The sequence below is a fragment of the Dromaius novaehollandiae genome, chromosome 29, assembly GCF_036370855.1.
Source record: "Dromaius novaehollandiae isolate bDroNov1 chromosome 29, bDroNov1.hap1, whole genome shotgun sequence".
NCBI lineage: Eukaryota > Metazoa > Chordata > Aves > Casuariiformes > Dromaiidae > Dromaius > Dromaius novaehollandiae.
In genome coordinates, this window is record NC_088126.1 from 2218684 (window position 1) to 2245010 (window position 26327).

The 26327-nt window shown below is 49.9% G+C and overlaps 1 protein-coding gene across 2 annotated transcripts in view; it reads left to right on the plus strand.

Annotated features, from left to right (window-relative positions):
• The window catches only part of PLEKHO1 (pleckstrin homology domain containing O1), a 28874-nt gene extending 6500 nt beyond the window's left edge, over positions 1–22374 (plus strand). For both annotated transcript variants that reach the window (XM_026117103.2, XM_064499090.1), the window contains exons 3-7: positions 8496–8636; positions 10061–10165; positions 12582–12683; positions 13205–13965; positions 14360–22374. In XM_026117103.2, coding sequence (XP_025972888.1) covers positions 8496–8636; positions 10061–10165; positions 12582–12683; positions 13205–13963 — 1107 coding nt within the window. In that variant the 3' untranslated portion in view covers positions 13964–13965; positions 14360–22374. The remainder of the gene's footprint in view (positions 1–8495; positions 8637–10060; positions 10166–12581; positions 12684–13204; positions 13966–14359) is intronic.
• Positions 22375–26327: the final 3953 nt, after the last annotated feature.

Here is a 26327-nt window from a genome sequence, read left to right on the forward strand (position 1 = left end):
AAATGCAGGCAGAGCTTTTCAGTCGTGTCCTTTCATTGGGGCATCAGCCTTTGGAAGCCGTGCAACTTGCTCTGCCTTTAACAACACCTAGAGCCTTTCGCTCTTCCAACCACGCACCAGAATGGTAGCTGGGCCTCACAGCCCCTTCTCAGCCACGGGCTCCGAGCCGGCACGGAGATCTGCACCCCGCTGCAAGCCGAACTCCGTGAACTTATGCAAAAACCCTTCATTATTTAGCGTTTGGTCAGCAGCCAAAAAAAGCGTTCAGAGCAGAAACATGCAAGGCAAGATGTGTCGAAGCGAACTGATCTCTGCTAAGCAGAACACCTTCTTCGTATTATTTTTGCATTCTTTTCCGCTCGCTCTCCGCCACACCGGTCCCCTTCCCCCCTGCAAATTTCTGGTAATTGTTCTCTTGTTTCTAGCACAGCTTTGTTATTGCTCTGCACTTGGGAATAGCAGTCAGACTAACGCAGACACAGCTGGGCTCCCACCACTTCCTGTCAGGAAGCCCAGGGCTGTCCAGACAGCATGAACGGGCTCTGTGATGACGAGATGTTAATGAGGAAATGCTTCTCGGGGCTTCCTTAAGCCTTTTCTTGTTTGCTACCAAAAGCATCGACTCAATTAACACAAGAGCACTTGAAAAGTAGTCTGTTCTCGCTCCCCGTTCGTTACAGCACCATCAAACACCGCGGAACCGCCTCTGCCTGCCTGCAAGGGGGGATATGCGTTCAGAGCGGTCCAGCGCCCGCGCACACGGCCGATGCGTGCCCTGCGGCTTGCGCAGCATTCGTGGCGTTCGCGTGCATGCCGCGTCTGTGCACGTGGAAGGGGGCTGCGCCTGCGCCGGGCGTTACGCACGTGCCGCTGACATGCACGGCAGCGCGGTGACACTCTCCAGGGCGCGCGTGCCGCACCTCGGAGCGCGCCTCTGCGCGCGGGCGGCCACGTCTTTGGGCTCCGCGGGGTGCCCGTGGCCGGCAGGGCTGGTTAGCGCGGTGGTGCCCGCCGCGTACGACGGGCGCGAGGTGTCAGAGCTGCGCTACAGGTGTGTTTGGGGACAGCGGTAACGGCCAGCGTCAGGCTGGTGCGTAACCACCGGCTTTTGGCTGCCCCAGGGCAGCCTGTGACGGCGCGGCTGTGACCTGCTGCCCCATCCCTCTCTCCTGCTCTCGCCCTTTGCAGCCTTTTCCCCTCCGCCTTCCTGCTCCGCCAAACCCCTGCTCCGCGGTACAAGCCCTGTTCTACAGTTTGTGAAGCTAGGTGGCAAGTTCCAGCAAAAAGTCTTCTCTGCCTCCAGCACAGTTATAGCAGGGGGTGAAAGAAAAGGCTGAGCCACCACAGCCGGACGTCCTTTCCTCCAACAGAGGTGATTTGTAAGATAAGGCAGCACAGACTTGGGATTAGGGTAGTGCCGAGCCGCAGAAGACCTGGTTCTAGCCCAGGGCCCCGTCAGTTCTCAGGGTACCCGTTTCTAGCAGTGGGCCCCAGCTGACGGCTCTCTGGGGCGAGGGACTAGAGCGGGGAGCAACTTTCTGCTGCTGGCCCCCGGCTCGCTCCGAAGAGCAGCCTGGTCGTGCTCGTGCCCTTGAGCTGCGGAGGTCGCTGAGCAGCCTCCCGCCACGGATGCAGGTGTGCAAGCGGGGAGGCAGCGCCCTGGAGCACTGCCACGTCTGTTCTGGCGAGGTCCAGAGGCCTGGCTCAAGCCAGGGCCCTGCTGTGCCGGTGGCTGCGCACGCTCGGTAACCCTGCCTCCTCCCCACACTCGCCCCTGAACTGGCACTAGAGAAGGAAGGAGAAAAAGTGGAGCAGCTGCAGTGTCCCACCGCACGCTGGCCATTTTACAGGGTCCACGGCACTCCACGGGTCTCTCTCACTGTACCTAAGACTTTCACAACACTCCCCGCATTTCTTTTCCTAGTTCCCCCTGCAAATTAGAACCATGCCGCTCCCACCCCTGTGCAGCTGGGGAACCTGGGCTAGCAGGGAGCCGGGGACAGGACAAGGCGTTAACCTCGGCTCTCCCCGTCCCCTGCCCGTCCCCTCACCAGCGCTGCACACGAGCTTGGATTCCCAGCCTGGCCACAGCCTGGTCTGAGCTGAGCTAGGCAGAAGTTTCTCTCCCTCGCTGGATGGCAGAAGTGCTCGGCTCGAGGAAGTGAAACTTTCTCCTCAGCTCGAGAGAGGAACATGCTGGCTGACGCTGTCCCCTGAGACTGCCCGTGTTTGGATGTTCAGCTCTACCGAAAATCTGTGGGTTTCTTGTTAGACCCCGAGCCACATTTTGACCACTTGTATGTCCTGTGGATACATCAGACTCGGTGTCTTGTGATTTTCTGTACCTTCTGCATTTGCTTTGACCATGTCACATCTCAACAGGGAACTACCCAGGCAAATCACCATAAAACAAATCTCCGAGGAAAACCGCAGAAACTGCCCTGTGACTCAGTGAGCGCCCTTCCTCTTCCCTCCCCGCCTGGCCCCAGCACACAGCCCGAATCTGAAGGAAGGGCGTTCAGAGCTGTTGCAGGTGACAACGTGACAAGGGGGGAAGTTGTCACTGTCCATCAGCACGAAATCCAAGGGGCAGTGAGCTTTGGCCGTGCCAGGGATCTTCCCACTGCCAGAGCGCTGCAAAGCAGCACGTGCACAGAGAACAGACCCTTGGAGGTATGGCGGGCTAGAAGGTTAGAGACATCTCCTCCAGGCCTCCCAGAGAAGGTACTTCGGGTACCACGGCTCACGTTCTCACCCACAGAGCACGCACGCACGTCTCTATAGGGTCGCTGAGCTATAGGGTCCCTCCGGGCTGCCCCGCCAGACAGCAGCTGCGGGGCGAGGCGTGCGAGGAATGCAGGCGGGGAGGGCCGGGCAGCGGCAGCTCCGCTCCTTGAACTCCGACGGCGCGCCAGCAATGTCAGCCTCAGCACATCCCGCCCGGCGCGCGCTGCCCGCGGGCCCAGATTAGCCTGGGGTGGCACGGCTGGCTGGGCGGCGTGGCGCGGCGCAGCCCCGAGCAGCTGCCAGCGGGGCGAGGGGACCGCGCGGCCTAACGGAGGCGGGGTCTGATGAATCTCGCTTTGTGGATTTGGCTTTGCATTAGGCAGTGTTGGAGAGCACAGATTCCTCCTCTATGTCTCACGTTCCCTTTCCTCACCCGGTCTGTTTGGAGAGTGGAAGCATTTCCAGGACCCAGGCTGTTTTGTCTTCCTAGGACAGGTGCAATACGGACAGCAAAGCCAGCCGACAGCAATGGCAGTAGGTGCTGGGACTTGTATCCATCATCCTTTCTATTCAGAGCTTCCCTATAGAGCAAAGAGTGCAGGACCCACCTGCCCACGAGGCCCCGAGACCCCTTAGCTCATTGCATGCCAGTCCTCAGCAGCCGTGAGAAAGGAAAAACCTGCTGGCCACCTCCCAGCTGGGAATGATTTTGCCAAAATCAACTCTCCAGGCCTCTCCCTTCCTCACACACTAAGCCAAGCGGTCCCTGATCCCTCCCAGCCTCGAGACAACAGTGTGGGAGATCTTAAGAAAGTCTAATGAAGACAGCAGGATCCAAAAACCCCCACATGTGAGAGGCGAGCACGGCTGCCATTGCCCTCTAGATGTTCTCCTGGCTTGGCCCATTCTCACAGACAACCTTTGCTGACAGGGGATGCACAGGGAAAAGCTAGCTGAGGCAGAGGTGGAGGGAAGGAGGATGGAAGGATGTACAAATGCAGTTTAACACCAATGACGTTCACATTAAGGAGTTCAAAGAGGCGCCTAGGAACTGCTGCATCAGCAATGACCCTGGGTCTGCCTAGCCCAGCCCGGCCCAGCCCAGCCCAGGCCTTCTGCAGAGCTCCAGCTGCTTCACAGGCAGGTGTGAAAACCCACGCAGGGGACAAAAGAGGAAGCACTGGCCCAGATGCAAAAGCTTTTTCTCGACTTCCTTAAAGGGGTTGTAGAAAAGAGGGACTGGCAGGCCCTGGAGAGCCTGTTTAAACTATCTCCCCCACCGAAGGCAGGACCACCCTCACCTACACTGCTCTGTGCAGCAGCAGTAGGACCCAGGCCCTGGGAGTTAGAGAAGTGCAGGGGGATTAAACAGTCTTCCCGAGACCCCAAGCAAGGCTGCAAGGCTGCAGCATAGCTGAGAACTGAACTCCGGAGTCCTGCATTTGACCTAAGCACCAACGTGATTTCGCTTGTCCATAGAAACTCTTCAGCGGCCTCTAAGTTCTCCAGTCCAGCTGCATCCCCGGACTGTGGCGCCCAGAACGACACTTCTGCCAAAACCACAGCATTTCCTTTTATCAGCCGTGAATTGAATGACCATTAGTGCTCTTTACTTGCTAAGATAGGAAGTCTGCCTTGCCTGGTCTGTTCAGAGTTTGCACCCGTTTTTGCTTCCAAAATGCTGTGTGACATTGAACAGCAGAAACTTCGCAGCCCTGCTCGATAAGGCCAAGTGCCCATTGAGCCCAAAGCCCCGAGAGCCTGCAAGTGTGAGAGCGAGAAACAAACTGTTTGGGGATGGGGAACCAGCTTGAAGACTATATTAAGAGGAGACGCTTAGCCCTTCCCAAAATTTAGGCCTGTTCTTGGAAGATTCAAGTTCGGCATCTGAGACTGTAAAAATCACCCCCCGGTTTTGGAAATCTGAGCCCTAAAGTCAGCAAAGGGAAAGAAAACAAATAAGCATCATCTTAAGTCTCCAGCACTCGGATTAACTTCACAGGAGTAGAGCAACCTGGGTCCACGATGAGCTGTGCTAGGTCATCCTGACATAAAGGAAGATCAATGCTAGTACACTGCCTCGGCCTTTCCCTTTCCAACCCCCCAGGATGACAGAAATCGCACTTCATTCCTTTCTACTAAGAACTGATACCTGCAGCTACTTCCTCCCAAAGGTCTCCACATTGCCCAGGTGTTGGGCCAAATTCTCTGCCGGTGCAAATCAGGGCAGCTCCCTCCCAGATCAGAACCTGCTCAATTTACCACAGAATTGCTCTTTGCAGCAGTCTTAGGGACACGTTGCCCAGAGCAGGGAGAAGTACCTCAGCCAGGTCCGTACAGAGCCAGCACAGATCTGAAGGATTTTATTCACTTGGCTCCAATCTCTCTGAAAATGTGTAGGGGGGACCCTGAAGGGTTGTCACCCACCTCCTATTGACGTAGGTGACAGTGATTTAGGCTTTGCTGACAGTAAGGTTCTAGCAGGTGTTGTTGTTGGTTTTTGTGTTGTTGTTTTTAAAGAGGGCAGGATGCACGACTATCCTCTCAGGTTAGTGCGCCTCAAAGCGCACTCACGCTCTTCCATCTCTGAGGTTGCTCTATTCTGTAACTCGTGCCCACCACCCTCCTCCTTTTTGGCCTCGATAGAGGCCTCCTACGAGGCACAAAAAGAGCTGGCTAGTACTTTTGAAATTTGCCTTTCACCTTCCTGCTCTCTAGTCTCACTGTTTGCACGCTGAATCCTCTATTTTGCTCTGCTGCTTAGTTCTCCGCCTGGAAGTCTCAGTGCAGGGGGGATCAGCTGGCAAGGCCCCTTGTGAGACACGACCGCGATCCTTCTCGTATGCTGCGAAATCGCTGCCATTACATCACTGCTGCGGAGCCCATTTGAGGCTGATGCTGAGACCTCTTCGCACCACGCTGGCAGAACAAAGCCATCTTCGGATGACTATAAATTACAGCCCCGCTCACTTTATGACCTCGTTATGCTGCCAAGGCTGTGTACAAGAGGGAATTAATTCCAAGCGAGCACAAACCTACCTTTCCCCCTGGGCTTCGGCTCTGGCTGAAGGGCAGATGTACCCTTAGGCGCCTAAGTCACTTAGGCCCACATCCTTAATGACAGGCATCTACCCACCCCCACAAAATACCTTTGAGCTCGACCTGCCTACCTTGTCTGAAACAAACAGAAACGGGACCCAACATCATTCCTTTAATGCAAATAGATAAGCTTGTTCTTAATCAGGGACGCCTTTTATAACTGCTAAATGCACCCATGTGCCGTGGTTTGGTGAATGATGCAGGAGCGTCACGCTGTCTGTGCACCAGGGTCTCTTGTAGCCTGTCTCTCTTTCTGTGCGTGCGTACTTACGTAGTCGAGAGAGAGGTCTTAGAGTTAAAGCCCTGGCACTTGTTAATTCAGGGCTTTCAAAGGAATACTTGCACCTCAAGGGCATTTATCTGAGCCAGCTACACACCTCCTTTCTGCAGACCCCTGTGGCTGTTCCTAGAGGCAAGATATTTCAGCCTCAGCTCCCAGGAGTTCACAGTACAGACTGTGTGTGTCTGAGAAAGGGAGGAAGGGCTGGGGAAGTCCCAGTGACCTACATGAGCAAACATCTGGAGCAAGGACTTCTGCCTCGGCCGCTGTGTCACAGCTGGGGGCTCAGAGGGGATCAGCTTTTCCTGCTGCAAATGAATAGGGCTGAATCCAGCCAAGATTCTTGGAAAGAGGTGAATTGTAGGATGGCACTGAGGAGATAAAAGCCGATTAGAAATACACAGGGGGGATATGTAGACATGGATGTGTGTGTGCATACGAGACACTTCTGTATTTGTTCATATAATAGGTGCCCATGCACAATGGCTTTTGCTCTGAGCAAAAATAAGCAATAGTCTCTGAGGCTTTAGGAATAGGTATGTACCGTGACTGCACCCGAGTTCCTGGAGACAAACTCGGGGGATAGAAGGAAGAAGGAAAGAGAGGGAACTGCAGTTATTATGTAAGGCCAGATCATCAGTTTATCTGTCTCTCTGGTTAGAAAGCTGGTTACAGCATTTTGGTGAGACTTTTGCTCAAGTTCTATGGAGAAGTCATAGGAAATAGTTTCAGTGTTCCCCACTTTCAGGAAATCCAAGATTCAAGAGCTCAGCACTGTCTGCCTTTCTGGCACCTAAGTTAATCAAACTCCATTGCAAATCCCAGCCCATAATGACCCAGGCTGGAGGCAGATTAAGCACAGACTGACATGGATTTGAGCCTGCTACAATTCTGTCCTTAGTGGCTATTGGAAACCAAGTTCTCCCCCATCCCAGTTACCTGGATTCCTCATGTTTACCCTGGAAATAGTAGGGCTGCCTGGCCATAGGAGTGGGGTATGAGGCGAGCACATTAAAGATAACAGTGGAAGGGAAGGCTGCCTAAATACTAGACAGGGCCAGGCAAGAGATGGGCTGCGGGTTCTCTTCTCACCTCCCCTGAGGTGCATCTCAGAGCATCCCCTGAGTGGGGGCATCTTCAGGTTAGTGTCCCCTGGCAGACCTCTACCAAGATCCCTGTCTTCCTCCCCAGCTCAGCCGCAGTCCTCGTGACCCTGTGCCGGTCACATCTTTAATCTACGCCTCTGTAACACTTATCTATAGCTGTGCGCCTGTCACACCACCGCTAATACAGGAAGCATTCGGGAATGGAGGTGGAAGAGGTGAGATTTCTTAAAAGCTGTGAAATGGCCGATGATGACTGTATGAAAGACAGCCAAGAAGTGTTTATGTCAGTGAGAACCAAGCCCTGGCACTCTTCCTTCTTGAGAACTTGTGAATCACCTGGTCGCTGCAGGTCTCCGGGGGCCTGGCTAGACACCCAGCAGTGAAAGCCCAGCACGCAGGCTGCCGAAGCCTGTGGTCTCAGCCGTCACCGGCGCCTCGGTGAAGTCTGCCCCTACCCTCCGCACAATGGATGGGGCTCAGCAGCGGGGGAACGTGGCACATTCATCGTGTCAGTAATCTGGGACTGGATGTGCTTCATCCACCCCCCAAATCAGCTGTCAGCACAGGCTTCAGTAATACCGTCAGGTTAAAAATAGGAAGTGCTAATCTTTATCCCTCAAACTTTTGTTGTGCTGTCTCCAGAAAAGCAACAAGCTCTAATACGATTGCCCTTTGCAATCAGCGGATGAAAGCCCACCTCCTCCCAGTCTCCTGACTCCGCGTGACCCTCCTCCTAGCAGACAAGGTCCTCTCCTTGCTGCTGGTGTAAATCCTATTCATTTGGAGGGCCCATAAATAGAGAGGGAAAAGTCAGCTCACACCTGCATGTCAGTTCAGCCCAGCCCCTGTAACCTTGGAGGTGGCAGAGGCAGCTAAGTGACTGGCCTAGGATTGCCAAAGAAATCTGTAGCAAAGCAGGAACTGACCTAGGAGATCGTGATTTTCAAGTTATCTTTCTAAATATGTCCCCCCTCATTCCGGAAGGGACTTAAGCCAAAGCTATAGAAAACATCAGCTTCTCCCTCCCAAAATCAAGTGCATCCCTTCCCAGATAATAACAGAGCTGTTACTGTATTTGTGCCTTCGGTGGAAGACTCTTGCACGATATTTCAGTGACCACATAACACACCAGAGACTCCGCACACACCCAGTATATTCAAACTCCCTATGCAGACACCAGTTCCAGTCAGGCATCCCACCAGCTTGGAGCAGCAGCCCTATTACTGCCTGCCTGTACCCCCCGTATGACATTTGCAAGGCTGTAATTTTGTTTCATTTTGCAGGTAAAAGATGAAAAAAACATGCAGGAAATGTTTGACCTGAGTGATTATGAGAAATGTGAAGAGCTCAGGAAGTCCAAAAGCAGAAGTAAAAAGAACCACAGCAAATTCACCCTCGCCCACTCCAGACAGCCTGGAAACACGGTACGCTTTGCTCTCCAGCACGTGGTCGCCCCAGAAAGCCAGTAGCTGTTGGAGTCTTTCCTGGTGTTCTGCTTTAGGCCTGTCATGAGCCATTGGGCCTGATGCAATAACTGAGGGGTGAAACTGGATAGCCCAAGGTGTCTAGGAGTCCAGATCGTGTCTCCTGGTTTAATATATACGAATCTCCATTTACTGCAGGAGTGATTGCAATAGTGAGGGCTGGACGGAGAAGCAGGGTTTCTACCGGGAGGGGATTCAGGCCTCGGGTGTACTAAGTAAGAGCAAGTGTTTAGTTTTGGATCCATCCAGCTCAGAGTACTCTGACTTCAGGACAAGAAAGTATCAGAACATTTTTCAGGAGCAAGGACAGAGCAATTTTAGTGCTGCCACTCCTGACAGCTGCGGTTCAGCTGACTGGACTTTTTATTCACGGGGGAGGCCAGGGAGGGAAGGATGCTGATGCTCCTTAGTTTTGCTGCCTAGATTCAGGCTGCATCAAAAAAGCTGCAAGAGAATTTGTCCCAAGAATAGTTCCTGCCCAGCAGCAAGCTAAAAAGTGCCAGGACAGGATCACTGCTACCTAGAACGGGGACCTTCCAGGAGGTGTTGGTTGCCACTGCAGACAGAGCGCCAGTCTCTAGCTACTAGCGGTATTTGACACACATGCGCACACACACGAGCTGGCTTTACACTCTTCATTCTGGCTTGACCAAGCTTTCCTACCCTGCACTTTGCTAAGAATGCTCTAACACCACTGAAATGCAAAAAGGGAAGAGAGGGGGGAAATGGAAAGCAGCTACACTGTCCCCAAGTACCCTGAGCAAGGGAGGCAGTTGAACAAAACGCTGAGGAGGCTAAATTATGGAGTATCTGGTCCAAAAAACTAAGGATCTTGGACCATATTTTCAAAATTGCTCTGCCCTCAGTGTGCATCTGACATACCAAGGTATGAAAAATCCAGCTCCTTCTGTGCATGCGTACTGTATGCGCTTGTCTAACTCCAGACTGTCAAAGTTTGAGGTGGCAGCAGATATATCACATGTGAGCAGCAGATGCACAGAACGGCTGCATCATTGTTTGATGAGGGCAAAATCTAGGATAGTGTGTGGGAAGGCAGAGAAGGGGAAGGAGGAATTGCAGCCACGAGGAAAGTAAATTTGGTACACAGCTTTTTGTTTGAAAAGCTGAGTACCGGGAGGAATCAGATCTGCTTTTCAGAGGCCTGCCGAGAAGCAGAGGCCAGGTGCAATGCGTGCGGTGGACCAGTGCTGTTTTGCAAGACTGGAGGATCAGGTCTGCTCTGCGTTTTCCCGCAAAAAGCAGCCAGCTGTAAAGGCCCTGTAGCTTTGCTGTGGGCAGGGCAGTGTGAAAGATCTCTGTATGAGTTTAGTTACTGGCACTGACCTGAATTTCCTCTTTTGTAGGCACCAAACCTGATCTTCCTGGCTGTGAGTCCAGAAGAGAAAGAGTCCTGGATTAATGCCCTCAACTCAGCAATCACGCGCGCTAAAAACCGCATCCTAGATGAGGTGAGCTCTGAGGGCTGGACCCAGACTCCATTGCCTCAGCTACAGTCTTGGGTGAATATTTCAGACTGGAGGAAGGAGGAGCAGCCCCTGCAGCCCTCTCCATTTCCTTTTTAAAAGGAGTGCAAAGCCATTGAGCTTGTACAGACTGCAGTGAGAACAGAGCCATCGACACCTATCAGGAATAGCTCGATTCCCCCAGCTACCGCATTGATACACAGCAGTGATTGCGAAGCAATGGCACAGGGCAGTTGCCATGGCTCTGTCCCCTCGCTGGTGGGCACAGTCCCAGTAAGGTGTCTTCACTTTGCAGGCCAGCCTTGCCTTGCACAGGGATGGTGGGACTACGTTTCAAATGGTTTCCCAGGGCTTTTGAGTCTTTCCTCCTGTCCGCTGCTCCTGGCTGAACACACAGTGCTCTTGTTTACAAAGGAGATTTAAGTAGTGGAACTGAATTAGGGAATTAACTGAAAACCAATATAGTCCTATGCTATCTTCAGAGCAACCTAATAGCATGGAACCATCTGTCCAACCCACCTCAGTCCATATTCATCCTGCCCACCCCTTCCCTCTGTGAATCACTATCTACAAGAGAGACAGAGAACCAAGTTCTTACTTATCTTATGCACATTTCTATCACTTTAGCGGAAGGAAGGGGGCTTCCTGGACATTTAAATATTTCAGATCCTTTTCTGTGTTCAGAGGTCAAACCAGAAACCTTTAATTCAGCCTTCTCAGAGCTGTATGGCCTTTGTTCAGCTCAGAATAGGGCTTTGAGCCTAAAATGCACCTGTTTTTTTTTGTCAGGACAAGTCAGGCTCTCCATTTAGTGGAAAAAAAAAAATCACTAAAAAAATCCTGACTATTTGTCAGGATCAGAGAGACCAGGCATCATCAGGACATTGTGTGATAGCAATAGGAGGACTCTCTGGAACAGCACAGCTCTGCCTGGATGAGTACACGTCCAGACAAAGCCTAACTAGCATAGCCCCTACCACTGCCAGGGTGGCAGCATTACTGCTGCATGAGATCTCCCCAAGTAACTATCACAGTTATGCAAAGTGGTTTCTACTGGAAAAAAGAATAAAGCAATATCAGTTCCACCCCTTCATGGAGACAAGGTCTACATTTATAACCACAACTAGAGCCGTCAGAGTCCAAGTTTAGATCAGTGCAAGCATCCCCGCATAGTTTATTGCGGTTTGAAGGAGAACTCCTTTGAGAAGGCTACGTCCTTGCTACCAGAGCTGCAGGTCGAAACAGCATTTCAACACTGTTTCGCATTAATGCTATCGTGCCACCTGCTTTTTGGTTTAGATTCAAATCTCAGATCTATCTCATCCACATTCGACTTACCACAATACAGGCAGTCCACTGCTGCGATGCTAGCTGTTTTCTCATGGATGGCAACACAGAACCTGTTGTGAAGGATAACTAAGGTCAGACCTTACAGGAAAAGCTTTATAGCAAAAAGCAGCATACCAAAGCAACAGCGTGGATCGCTTGCAGGACAGTCTTTGTCAGTGCAACCTTTACAAATAGATTCAACAGATAATCGTCAGGAATGACTTAAGTAGAACTGATCCCATCAGGGTACAGAGGGGACAGACTAGGGAAACTCTCCAAGACTCTCCCAGATGTCTAAGGCTCCAGAGGGCTGGATTCCCACACCCCATTCCCGGCTGGCTCTGCAAATCTCCTCCCAGGAGAGGGTCACTTCACATGCGTTCTGGTAAACACCCAGATCATTGAACCTCAGCTACAAGTCTTGGATCACCAGTGGTCCTCAGGCCCAGTTTATTGCCCACACTGTGCAGGGAGGTTTACAAACTACTAGTCCTGTGTGCGCCAGGGCATGCCTGCTGGGGAGGGAGTTACGGACTATGGCCATCCAGTAACGCCAGCTGGTCAGGTCATGCTCCCAGGCACGACCCTAGCTTGGCTCCGCAGCCGGAGGAGTCCCGTGAGTTAGCACACAGGGAACATACTGCCCTCACCATGCCAGCTCAGCGCTAGGTTTGGCTCAGCTATTTATCACAACTCTCCTCCTGTTCAAACATTTGCACTACAGAATTTTGCTAACAATGCAGTTATTTCACAGTGCAAAGCTATTTTCATTTGAGGGGCTGAAACAGTTGCCAGCAGCAAATTGCAGCCTCTGAGTGCAGGATGCACTGTTTGCAACCCAAATTTCTGCCCAGTTAGGGCTCCTGCTTGACAGTCTTCAAAGGATCCTGGCCCGTAGGTATGTGGGGAAGTTCACCCCCAGGCTCATGGCCAGGTCACAAGAGAAAGGGAAACCTGGAGGAATAAGTGATCTGCTACAACACATCTGGCTGATTATAGCTACAGAAACTAGGAATGGCTCATATTTCCCATGCTCCCAGACACTCACTAGCCTCCTTTGTCCCCACTTTAGGTGACTGTCGAAGAGGACAGCTACCTCGCCCACCCAACACGTGACAGAGCAAAAATACAGCACTCCCGACGCCCTCCAACTCGAGGACATTTGATGGCTGTGGTATGTATAATGAATTTCAGACACCTGTTCGGATCACATTCCCTTTTATCTGTTTCAATTATAGATAGGTAAGATTTGGTGGTTTTGAGCCTGACCTGAAAGTTGTCATATAACTCAGGGCTCTCCTGGGGCATCAGATCTCATCCTGCATTCTTGCAGACCATTGCATTGTGGAACCCCATTTGTAAAGCAGTAATTTGTCATCACTGATGCCTGTTTTCCTGTGCTGAAAACAAAATGCTCCTTCAAGTTCCTCATGGAGAGTAGCCCTACAGCTGGGGAACAGAATTGTGGGTTAGCATGGATGACTTGTCCAAGGCCATGCAGCTGATCCGTATCTCAGCTGGAAACATGGAACCAGCACTCCTGGGCCTTTCTCATCAGGTCACACTAGCTATTATTCCTGCTCCATCTTCGCATCCAAGCGCAGCTGATGCACACGTTCGGTATGAGACACTCAGAAGTAGCGTGCAGCCATCCCTGGTCCTGTGACAACACAGCTCTTTTCCTTGTTTCTTCAGGCATCTACCTCAACCTCCGACGGCATGCTGACACTCGACCTGATCCAGGAGGAAGACGCCTCTCCAGAGGATCACAGCACTTGCGAACAGAGCTTCCGGGTGGACCTGGATAAGTCAGTGGCACATCTCACTGCTGGCCGGCACCGCTCGGATTCGGAGAACGTCAAGTCAGAGAAAGGCCGGACAGGGAGCCTCCCGAGACGGGAGGTGACCTCATGGGACAGATCAGGGCAGCGCAATGACTCCTTTGACAAAGGGACCATGTACACTCCACAGGTCCCCAAAAAGCTCTCGCTCTCAGAAAAGAACAAATGTGCCTCCATGGAAGAAATCCTGTCTCGACGGGACTCTTCCACGCACCGGGCGGTGCTGAGGAGGGGGCTGGAGGCTCAGTTTGCCTCAGCAGAACCAGAACAGCTGTCCCGGATACAAGAACTGGTTGCACTAAAACTGGAAAAAACTCAGGAACTGCTGACGGAGGTGAAGGGCTATGGGGAAGGCAAGAGAAAGACCAAGGATTCCAACACCAGCACCACCACCACCTCTTCATCCTCATCATCTTCCAAGTCAGACTCTGAAAGGATCCTGCAGGAATCGGAGAGGTTGCTGGGGGAGGCTTCCTCCACCTGGAGCCAAGCCAAGAGGGTGCTGCAGGAGATCAAAGAGTTGAGGGACCTGTACAAACAGTTTGAACTGCAGCAGTCGGACTCGAAGCCCAAACAGAGCTCACAGTCTCAGTACAGGAAGAGCATGATGTGAAGGCAAGCCTTGGGATTGGGAGGGAGGGACAGGGGAGGGTGGCCATTTGGCCTTTTTTTAATTATTTACAGTGTTCAAAAGAGTAAAATGGTGCCTGTTCTCACCCAAATTTGCTCCTCAAAGCTTGAACCCTTCCTTTCCTCCATCACATGCCCTGATGAAACAACCCTGTGCTCCAATAAATTGTTTCAGTTTATACCTCCTTTTTTAAAAAGCACCCTTCGAACTGCGTGCCCCCAGCTTCTGTCATGCTTGGAGGATGGAAGAAAGCACCAGTTCCTAGAAAGTGCCCCCGCATGCCTGCAGCAGCACGTGCATAACGATGGGGACAGATGCTCCTGCGCTGTATAAGCCCTGGCTTTGCTGCTCTAAACTGAGCTGTATCCTGTGTTACAGCTCCCTGACCAACAGTGTTGTCTTGTTCGCTCACCGTCCTCTTGGAAACAAAACAGTATCCGTCCCAGCCAACGCTTGGAAGTCCCCGTTATCCAGGAACTGTCTTGAAGACGCTTGGAAGTTCAGGCTGACCTCAAGCTTCACGCGAGTCAGAGGCACTCACTGGACTGCAGCTGGCCGGGCTCTGTCCCGGCACAGGTCCCTTTTGTGAACTCCGGGGTCGGCGGCTGTTATTCTTGTGGTACATATACAGCCCTCCGGAAGGAGGGCAACAGGTATGCAATCTGTGTTCAAACTAACCCTGTCTGTCCACTGAGGCTTTACGGAACCCCCCGGCCCTGTGCAATGGGAGTTAGCGGCGATATGTCTTCCTTTCTGTGCAAATAGAGGATCAAAGCCTTGAATCTATCAGACAGCTGATATGGGTTGTTTTGGTGGGGGGGGAGGGGGGATGTTTTTTCTGGCTTTTCCATTTTCATTCCATTCCCCCCCCCCCCCCTTTTCTTTGAGCTGGAGGAAAATGGAAAAATCAGGGTTGTGTGCAAGGGGCAGCAGGAAACCAAGAGCCAAAGTAGTTTTAGTGGGTTTGAGTCTGGTCTCTCATGCATGCACACGCTTGGATTTTGCCAGCGTGACTGCAACAGAGTCCTTGTTGCTACCCTAAGATCAGAACCAGCCCCACTGAAATGAAAGCTGAGCCTGCAAGGGAGCTCAAATACCCTCATCTTGGTGATGCCAAGCACTTTGCTAAATAGGTGGCTCAGTTTTCACGCCTTTAAGCAGAAAGACAAGAGAGGAGGATGTTAAGACGCCTCACGGGGCTTAAAGTACGCCAGTGTGGTAACATCCAATTTTTTTTTCTTTTTTTTTTTGAAAAAGAAACCTAATTCCCTTGCCTACATTGCAAATAATCCATGAAAATATTAAAACCAACAGAGTTATTTCCTGGTTGCAGTTGGTGTTGTCTATTTTCTTTTAATGGTTGACCTTCCTTGGAAGGGAGATTGGTTACTTTTGCCCATGTCTGGTCAGCTTTACTATTCAGGCTCATATTGTTGATGTGTAGTTGCCAGTGCTGCAAAAAAGCATTTCTGTATTTTTTTAAATTAGTCCTTTTCCCACTTTCCTGTTAGAATTACTAGCAGAAATATTACTGTTGGCATGAGGTTCCTGAAGATCTCATGATTTACAGACCTCAAATCTGGCCCTTGCAACCATCTTTTACTTGCTCCTGATTCTGGCAGAGCTTGCTGCCCACGCTTAAAGGACAATTTTGAAAAGGCGTCACTGATTTATCTCAGTTCCTGTCAGAGCTGCACACTACTGCTGTCCAGGGGTATATGTAGATATTTCACCTTTCCAGCATTTTAGCTCTTTTCTTACCTTTTCTATCTCTTGAAGGATCTGCTGTGATATGTCAGAGGAAAAAATATAATCCCTAGAAGAGATTAAAAAAGAATGCATATGTGAGCCAGTCTGATAACACCCTTCCCATTCAGCTGTCTTTGATCAAAAGAAAAACATGAAAAATATGCAAATAATTTCCAGATGTGATGATCAGCATTAAAATTAGCCTTGTTTTCAAAACAGAAAAGCTAGTCTAAAAGCCTGCATGTTCTAATTACTTTGGATTGGGATGGATGTGTGTTGTGACTGGCCTTCAGATGCCAGGCCCTGGCTTGATGTCAAAACATGAGCATAAAAATACACCTGATTCTGACTGTACAGGGGTCGTCAAATCTTTCTTAAGCAACAAGGTAAGATGAAACCGATTAGAAACTTTCAGAATCTGCTCCCATCAGAAAGCATCCTTTCTGGCACGGTCAGGGGGAAAGAAGAATCTCAGGAAGAAAAAACATGACTTTTTGAGCAGAAAAATCTTTTTTTCATTTGGGAATATTCTTGTATTATACAGAATTTGGAATTTTCCCAAAAAAGCTTTCCAATCAAAACGAAACGTTTTGGTTTACCAATCCGCTTCCCCCGCTTAAGCAGCCTAATTTTTTTTCTCCCCATGGGTATTTTTTAAATTATTTTCACTCAAAACAAATTTGAAGTCAAATTATAAACTTCTTCATGAGGCAAAAATACCAAGTTCCCAACCAGTCTGATCACTAAGCTGTGAAAACGCCAACCTCTGTGCTGCCAAGGACTATGATACCAGGTAGTGGCTAAGAGTCCCAGCTGTGCACCTGAGCCAGAGCAGAGGGTACTGTGTATTATGAGATACTTTACAATATCCATAAACTCATTCATAAGTTGGGAGCCTCTGGCCCTAGATACTGTACAAAGCCAGGACAGAAAGATCTCCCTCCCTCCCAAATGGGCTATAATTTTGCCCTCCTTTTCTTCTTTTATTTATTTACTTTAATTTTTGCAAAGTTCTCCCCTCTGTCAATCCTACTTCTGGGATCGGAGACAAAAAGCCAATTACGAGCAAGAATGGCGTGCGTAGGGAAAACATGCCAGTCACGTTAGTGCTGCTGTTCCTTCCCTTCTCGCGCACGGCTTCCTGAGTGGAAAACGAATGGGGAAGCTGTGGCTGCGACTGTGTAGGGAACGTTCCCGAGGGCAGGAAGAGGTGGGTTGAGCCTGTTTCCTCTCACCCAGCGGGTGTAGTGCATTGACCGATAACAGTTAGCAACATTTTATTCTCTATTTAGCCATGTAAATGGCTAAAGAAGGGACTGCGCGCACAGTGAATCCAAGCCCCGTTTTCTCTTACTGCATCACATTTCAAAGAACTAGGTAGGATTTTGCTTTTTTTTTTTCAAAAGACCCAAACTGCAATAATAAAAATGATTCAGCTGCAATCACAGTGATTTTCTCTAGTCTCTTCTCAACACACCTACGCCAAGGAAGCCGCTCGCACCACCGAGGGTGCTTTGCAATGGCAACGCCTTCTAGCCCAGCTTGCTACTGACCCGGGGGGGTACTTGAGCCAGCAGAGCGGGGAGGAATTTAAGAAGCCGCAGCTATGCACACAGATCATTCTTGGGATAGATTTGCAGTCCATGCACTGCAGCACCCCTAAGTCACCAAAGGAAGGACGTTGTTCTTGAATTGCCACTGGAACCTCTACAAAGGTTTCCAGCAGGTTTTTTGGGAGAAAAAGACGAGAGGGTTCAAGAGCCTGTTCATTTTTATCATGCAAGTCACTCAAACCGAAACATGCCTGAGCGCTAGAACGGCCACAGAGCAACCCAGCGAGAGCCAGAGCTTTCCATTCTCTAAGGCCCGGCCTGTGGCTGCCTCCTCACCAGGGCCACAGATGTAAATCAGGCAGCCCTGAAGCAGCAACTCTCCTTCACTTCCATCAAGGCCCAGAAAATCAAGCAATGAAAACTTGAGCCTCGGCGCGGCAGGCCCCTGGGAGGGCTCTCTGCAACCTGAGACAACCTCCCCGCCGTCTCGGAGGCATTAAGCTCGAGAGCTGCAGCAGTAATCTCAGCTTCCCCCAAGTCCCTTGGCGCTTTGCTATTCTTTTCCAAAAGCCCCTCAGCATTGCCCTGGGCATTGGGCAGCAATTTTTCAAGAAGGGCAACTGTTAACATGTAAATGAAACAACTCTGAAAAAAGCAAGCAGTTTCTTTATACCCGCTCCCCACGCTACAGGATCAAGGGCAGAGTCTACCTAGAAGCTGAGAGCTTTTGTTTTCATGCCTGCCTGGCACTTGTACCTTCCCTGCTGTCTCCTTTCCTTTTGCTGCCCCTGCCCCAGTCTCACCGCAGGGGAAGTGTCCCCGCGGATGGCCCCAACCGCCTGTACTCCTGGGGGCCCTTTACCTGGCCGTACCCCATGTTCGGCAGGCAGCTATGCCAAGAATAAACCTGTAGACACAGTGGCTCAGCAGGAGCATCCCGTGGGAGCATACACCTGGGGTGCTTCACAGCACGGCGAGGAAAGCTTGCAAGGGGAGCAGTCTTGTTTCAAACGAGGAAATCATGACAAAAATTCAAGAATTTGAAGAGCAAGATCCCTTTCTGCTTTACGCAGCACATGCCTGAGCCTGGAGGGGATTTCAAAGCTGAGGAAAGCCTGTCCTCCAAGGAGGACTGCACTTGCCGCGAGCCCAGCGAAGGGCAGGCAGATGGCCCCGGCGGTGCTAGCGCAGGAGCTGGTGGGCAGGCTGGCTCTCCGGGGAGCCAGCAGCTGCCCCAGGCAGGGGAGCGGGGCTTGCAGACCCGGCTACTTGCAACACCCCTGTTTGGTACCACGGAAAGAACCAGAACGAAAAGGCGGCATTCCCTGTGTACTGGGCAGAGTTGGCATGTAAATCGGAGCAAGCTGAATGCCTGAAGTAGATGGTGCAAGAACAGCTATAAATGTAAAACAGGAATTAGTATCTTAAGACTGCTGTCTTGACTTCTGTGCGTGCCCGGGGGAGGTGGGGGCTGTGCTGTCTGCCCGAAAGAGAAGTCAGGGATTAAGGTGTTGAGCTGTGTATAGATTGGAAACTCCCTTTCACAGAGGAAATTTCCAGATTGGCTTTATTCCAGAAAATCATTCCCAGTTTCTCCTTGAGGGACATTTCCAAAAGCTTTTCATTTTGATTTCTGACTTTCTTCCTTTCAGCTGTCAGCTACAGTATTATGCAAACACATTTATAATGAAAAAACATTAAGAACGAAATGGCAAATCTACTCGGAGCACTGAGCGTGTTGGTGCTCTCAGAACTGCGCCCTCTCTCCTCCTCAGTCTTCCCCCGTGAAGGCCACGAGTTCAGCAGCACATTGGGGTTTCAGAGGAACCCTGGATGCTGAGGGAACTGGTCCCCTGAAATGACTCCCAGTGGCTTCAGTAAAAAGGAGTAAGACTGCCTGTTTGCTCCTTGCCTTCACACGCTTCTGCATTTCTCAGTTCCCTTCTGCAGTTCAGTAGCTACCGGCTTCCAGAGCTCCTCCAGTCTTGCTTTCCACTCAGGAAGGCGGTGGGAGAGAAGGGAAGGACTGTGTGATCAACCAGGGACTCCATCTGTGCAACTGCACGATGCTTATCAAGGTCAGGTTTCCCTGAAAAGCCCCACATCGACCTTTCCCTGGTGGTCTTGCCACTGGGAGATCTGTTTGCTATCAGAAAACAAGCAGAAAGGGAGGAAGACCACGCTGTGGCAGGAATATTGCCAGGTCCCAGAGGCAGGGTGGCTGCACCCACTGCTCGGTAGCTCGATGCACTGCTGGGTTAAGCTGTCTCCAGTCCTAGAGCAGTGCACTTGGTGTTGGTTAGAGAAACAGGGTCTAGAAAACAGCGGGGGATTTTTTAGTTGAGCAACAGCTTCATTTTGGCTTTATGCCTGAAAGTTTTGCTCAGCCTGGAGTACAGTGCACAGTACCCAGTGGAAGCTGTTTCCCAAAGCACCTGCCACACACTTGTTTCTCAGGTGTTAAAACTCTGAGTATGATTTCAGATTTGCCAAATCCTCCTCCCCAAATCTGAGCTTCCTTCTTTCAGCACAGCTGTAATGTACTTAGGAACCTGCCCCGATCTAACTCTGGAACATTTTTTTAAAAAGCTTGCATCTAGTTACCTGCTCTTAAACGAGTTTCCTTCAATCCACTGTAGAGAAAGAGTTCATAACTTCCCTCTTAAATATATTCCTGTTTCTTCAAAAATGTCAGAAACCTCCTCTTAAACAAGGAAATCTTTGCCCAATTTTAGCTTCCATAATTATCATTGTTTAGTAAGTAGCAAAGATTTACTGAGAACGGGGCACTGGAGCCCCTGATCGGAGACCCGCTGCAGAGCTACGCCCAAAGGCACGCGACAGGAAGGCCAGCCGAGCATTCGCTGCGATTTGCATCACGAATTCCCCTCTGCCTCCCCGTACGCACCATCCAGCCCCACAGGGATGAACGTGCAAATACCAGGCAGGCAGCAAACAAGACACCAGCCTGCCTTTCCTCTCCCCCTCTGGGCCCCTTCAGTCAGACTCCTAGAAAACTTGATGGCTATGTATTCCTGGGAATTCCACCTCGCCTTCACATCTAGGCACTGAGAACAGAAGACATTAACTTCCCTGCCCCTCCTCACCCCCTGGACTGGCACTGAATTTCAAAGGGCAAAGCTGGGAAGAAGCCCTTTGCTTGCTCAAGAATAGGTAGGAGCATGGAGGGAGGAATGCTGTTCCTGCAATCACTACATTTCTTTCCTGTTGAAGAGTGGATTGCAAAAGGAGCAGAAAAGCCAGCTGTGGGCTAAGAGGCAGCCCCAAGCATGCAGAGTGCTGTGCCCAGAGCAGTTAAGTTCAGACACCACAGCAGTTTCAGCAGGCTGCTCCTGCTCCACAAAGCTCCCAGGCTCTCACCTCCCTTTCTTATCTGCTAGATCCAAGCATGTGCTTAAGCATTTTGTTGAATCTGGCTCCTTTGGTGGAGCCTTTGGATTTGTTCTTCATGCTGCAATAGTCTGGCTGTGATGCTGAAATATCAGAGCTTTGTTACAGCTCGGCACATCCAATAACCAATTCCAGGTCTTCTGATAAAAGCAAAGGTCCTTGGGGACACCCGAGTGTTAGCTATTTGTTGGAGGGTTTGTTTGTTCTTTAAGTACAGCAGGCAGAGCAGAGATGCTGATCTGCCAGCCCAGTCCTACAGCCTGCAAAGAGGCTGACCTGCTAGGCCAGATACTGAACAGCCACGCATGGCCACAGTCCCACCAGCTCCCAGGGCTGCATTAACTCATCCCAGCTGTGAAGTTTCTGGGAATGCCATGCATGGGCTGATCAGGAGGCGCTGATCCACCCAGCGTTGCATTGGTGAGGACTGATGCTGGGATCAGGCAGCGGCAGGAAGATCTCTGAAAGCTATGACACCACTTGCAATCCATGCTAAGAGCACAGCAGTCCTGCCCACCCGCCTGGACATCCCTGTTGTGCAAGCCAGGCAGGCTCACTGGTCAGTCTCTGGTCTCCCCTTTTCCCGAGAGATCCAGAATTCCTCCAGGTTTAGCTTTTTATCCATCACACAGCAGAGACCAGCTTCAGCAATGTGTCTGATCAGAACTTCAAAGCACGAGGAAGCGATTCACCAGCCAGCTAACCAGAAATCCCCAAGACTAACCTCTGCCCAGTTTGCTGTGCGAGAAAGGAACATTCTTTTCTCACTCTGCTGGTAGACAACTTATTTTTCTGTATCCAATACTTGAAGGAATCAGATGCCCCTTTCCTATTTCATTATTATAATTAAGCCTACACAGCTTTCTTGATCCACTTCTCTCTTCTGTGCTATCCACTCCTCCCAAAACTCTTGGGCAAACGAAGACAGTAAATGGAAATCAGGCCTTGGAGGCTATGATGCCTCCTGCCTCAAGTGCCATGTGGGTTTCTCCCCTAACTAGCTATTGCTCAGAGGAAAATGAGAATTTTCAAAGAAGCTAAAAGAGAATTTAAGGTATTGGGCTCTTCTTTCCCACAATGTCCAAACAGTTTAATCTCACCTAACTTTAGCCATTTAGCTTCCTTACACAGAAATGTTATCTCCAGTGTACCTAAACTATTTTAGATGCTTATCTTGGGGTGGAGAGATCACATCCTAGAGGTGCTGATTTCTTTCCATTAACTGTATGCAAGTCCAAACAGCTAAAGTTGGAGATTACTCCTGTCCATAAACAAAATGGGTAATCCCATGTCATACCTCCAATTCATTTAAACTCCTCGGAAAGCCTTTGTTTCCCTATCTACTGTACAAAGGGGCTTTGAAGGTGCTACTTTTTTTGCCGCAACTGCTCAATAGAATATTTACAAACATGATAGTGATTTTATTGTTGTTCAATCAATTTTTTTTCTTTCAGACTTGTGTTTCAGTTTCTCCTTTCCTCTTCTTAAAAAGGGGATGGGGAGGGGGGAGTGGAATGGGTTGTTTCTTTTGGAAAAAACCTGCACTGATTTTTATGTAAATTAAACCTTGCATATGTACAGACTCTGGGACATTGCTCCAGTCTGCTGCAGCTCTGTTTACGTTGATTGATTTTAAGGCTGTGATTAAAAATTTTTAAATTAAAGAAATATTACAAAACAGTAAGTCTTTCTTAATGGGTGTTGTATTACTAAAATGAGTGGTTTCCAAGACTAATGTCAAGCACCTTGTCATGCTGGTGACCGGATTCCTCTGCAAAAAACTCAGTGGAAAAGCTATGCTTCCGACACAGTAAGACTGCAAACTAATGCGAGTTGCTGTTTTACACAAGGGTAAGGGCAGTGATCAAGTCCCCACTCATGCTGCAAGCAGCCCTTGCTAGCTATAGGTTGCCTTTGCCAGCACACTCAGAAGTCACTGCTTAGAGGTTTTATCAAAGCAGGAGTAAGGCGGGAAAGGCATTTAGTTTCCATTTTTGAAGTACCAAACCATGCGAAAGGCACATGCAGGCTCTCGCATCCCAGGTAGCCCCAGCCACATTCTGGCCTCCTCAGTGATGCTCCTCGCCGTATTTCAGAAAGCCTATTGCAGCGCTGCTGCGAGTCAAAGCCTTTCGAAGCAAGGCAAGCACCGGCTCTGCTTCCTACCGAAAGCTAGCAGGACAGCAGCCTGCACTGCAGGGTCACCAGCAGCTGGCAATGCTGCTCAGCTCGGTAAGGCCGAGCTACCAACCTTCTGATGGGATTCAGCAAGTCCCTGAGGTTTCTTAGACAGGACTGTGCTTTGGGGGCTGGAGGAAGAGAAAAAGATCACAAGGGCAGTTACTAGAGGGCAGACAGTAGCTGGCAGCTCAATAGGGACTATTTCCTCCCCAAACCTTCACAGCAAATTGAAAGCTGGTTTAGACCAGAAGGGAAGGAGATCCTTCCACTTCCAGGTTATGGCCAAAGCCTCCCCTTACAAGGTCAGCAGCAAGGGGGAGATTTTTAACTTGGGTAAGTTTAGGACTCACTCAAGTTTAGGGCAGGTCAGCCGCAGAGCCAGAGCGCTCTGCTCTGGCAGGGCCCAGGCTCTCATATATGAGCTTCCTTCCTCCCCCGGCCCTCAGCCGCTATCTCCTTGGCAGAGAAGATTCAGCTACTGCTTGATCCAGCAGCTGCTGCAGCAGCAAAGCCCCAGGTGCCTGGGCACTGGGCACGCCTGCCCCACGGACTCATCAGCTCCCAACAGCTCTGGACCCATACGCTGCCAGAAAGGCACCAGACAGCAGCATGCACCACACCACCACCTTTATCTGCCTTTCATATCGCAAGCTCAAGGCCTGGAAATTGTACAGCTCTTAGGATTACATGGTCCCTCCTACATATCTCCTTAATATAGACAATTATGTACAGCAGCCAGTGCTATGGGAAGCAAGACAAGCTTTTGTCTGCTTTACTCCCTGGGACCTACCTGTGAGATACTCCACAGCTGCTCTCACACACAGGAGCCACAAGACCAGTGTCCCCCACCCCAAGCATCCACCACTATCAAAAAGGCCCCTCCTCAGGGGCACGGAGGGTTTAAATAACCCTCAGACGAGGCTTGCCTGAACCGCATTGGCCAGGGCAGAGAAGGTGGCAGCCCAGGAGGGCTCAGGCAGGGAGGCAGGTGGCAACGCCAGCTCGTCAAGCTCAGGTGTCACGCAGCGTAAAGGTCTCAACATTGTGCCTGTATTTGCCGGGTATTTTCACTCACTAATTCCTGTATCAGATGTAATAACTTGGGGCTTGAATCTGAACTGTGTGCTTAGCATAACTCTGCGAAAGGATATTTGACTTCACTGGTGTCAATAAACTCACTCTAATATGACGTGCTGGTAACGAAGAACACGGTTTGTTCTCTGTGACCTCTTCAGTGGTACATGGTAGTTTGCAGAACAGAAGCGTACAGGCAGTTTTTACAGTAACAGAGACCTAAACTGAGATATGAAGAACATGCTGGAAAAATGGATATAAAATACACAGAAATGCGTTAAACTCTTCCATTGCTTGCATGATTTCTAGGCTTGCTCTTACAGCCTAGGAAATACCGTATTTCCTGGTTCATATTTCAACAGCTTCACCTGCATATGCCAACTCTCGTAGACTAGTTTCAAAAAATCGCTCTTAAAAATCACACTGAGAATAAAAACATCCAACAGCTGTGGGAGTCAGCCTATAGGATTTCTACCCCCACCGATGCATTTCCAGACTCCACTCTCAGTTTATAAATCTGAGTCTAGCTTTATTAACCCTGCTGCAGATTTACAAATCCTATTAGAGATTTGCAAATCACACCAATCTACCCTACATGGAAAGTCCTGATTTACAAACCCACACACTCTGTCTGCCTAGGAAACAGGGCCACGTGATGATAAGTAACCTGCTTTATAAATCTCTTTCCATATTTTTTCTCTCAGACACGCCCAGTCTGAGCTGTCTGTTGTGATGATGCTGAGCCCGATGAAGGGAAGATGGAGGAGGCCTTAATCTATTGATCTATCTATATTGATCTAGTCCGGGGCTTTATGCTACCATCCATCCCCTCATATCTGAGCACCTTCCAATAAAACAGATGGTAATTGCAACATCTGTATAGTTTTGCATGGAATAATTTGCATTTTTCTCCACAGGGAAGTTCACATACTGAAAAATATATAATTTTTTTTCTGATTTTCTTTTCATTTTTTTCATTTCCTGAATGCTGCCACAATACACATAACAAAATTCAAATCCCAGCTCAGAATGGGTCTGCTCCATGACGCTATGCCCTTCTTCAACGTACGTAAGACACGAGCTAAAACTGACCGAAAAACGAATGGATCTGCAGCAAGTCCACTGCCATTCAGTCGCCATCTGCACGGAAAAGCTTCCTAGTGCCTTGTGATGGGAAAACCTTGGAAAGTGCCGTGTTCAGGTCTAGTTTGGATAAGCCCTCAGAAATTCAAATGTTGTTCCAAGATATCTGAGGAGTCTGAAAAAGCTGGACCGATTTCCCTGTGCTTCCTGCGTTAAGATAGTCTGGAAAGACCTGCAGAAACAGCTCTCACTTTCCATGGCTCTCAGCATTCGGGGGTCTCCTGAAGAAGCAATAACCTGAAAAATAACTGACAACTATCTCTGCTGGACTGGTGAAGCATTAGAAATTCCAAACCCTACAAAATCAGGGGATTAGCTTAAAGAAAACCCCACAAGTTGTTTTTAAAGAGTCATTCTGAATTCTTTATGCCTGCTGATGTCTCTAGCTTTTGGGAAATCTCACTTAGTCGCAGGTTCCAGGGGCTTGAAGATTTAAGAAAAACACAGAAAATGAAGGCTTTTGGCAAACTGTAGTATTATTGCAACCACTTTTCTCCAGTTTCTCATCTTCACTTCTGCCCTACTGCTTTTTTATTCTGAACACAGGCTCTGCACGATTCCTCTTCTTGCACTGTAAATTGCTTAGCTTCCCAAAGTATCTGCTTCTGGACATTCCTTCTGGCCTTCACCATTCCAGTATCAGCCTCAGCTCCCCTTCCTGTCCTTGTTCTTGCACCTGATCACCTCTCCTTACCTCTTGCTAGTTTTTTTCCACCTGTTTCTCTGCTGCCTCCCTGCCAGCCCCTCCGGCGGTCCCCTGCCTTTGATGGCATTTCCGAAGACACTGGCACGTTGCTATGAACCCTAATAGAGCTTCAAAGCCAGAGACTGCACAGACATTGCTTTGTGTGTCACACGCCGTTTCTGTGGGTCTATCCATGCGGGAATAACATCGCACAAAGAGGAGCAACAAGTCTGCCGTTCCCAGAAAGGGCTGGCTGTATTGTCCAGTGTGTCCATTACGTTGGCTCCAAAGACAAAAATTTGTATCATTATAAGCATAAAGAACAGCCTGGCAGAGCAGCATAGCGAGAAGAATCTTCTAGCCTGCTAATGGCTGAGAAATGTCAATTATGCACAACTCTGTCTTAAAAGCGCATGCAGGATGGGGAGGAGGGGTGATGAGAAATGGCATTTCTTGTTACTCGTTAGGGAGACGAGACAGGGCCCTGGGCTCTCAAACAATACGCACCCGGTGTAGTTAGCTGTCACAGGGCTGCAGCAGACCCGTGCAC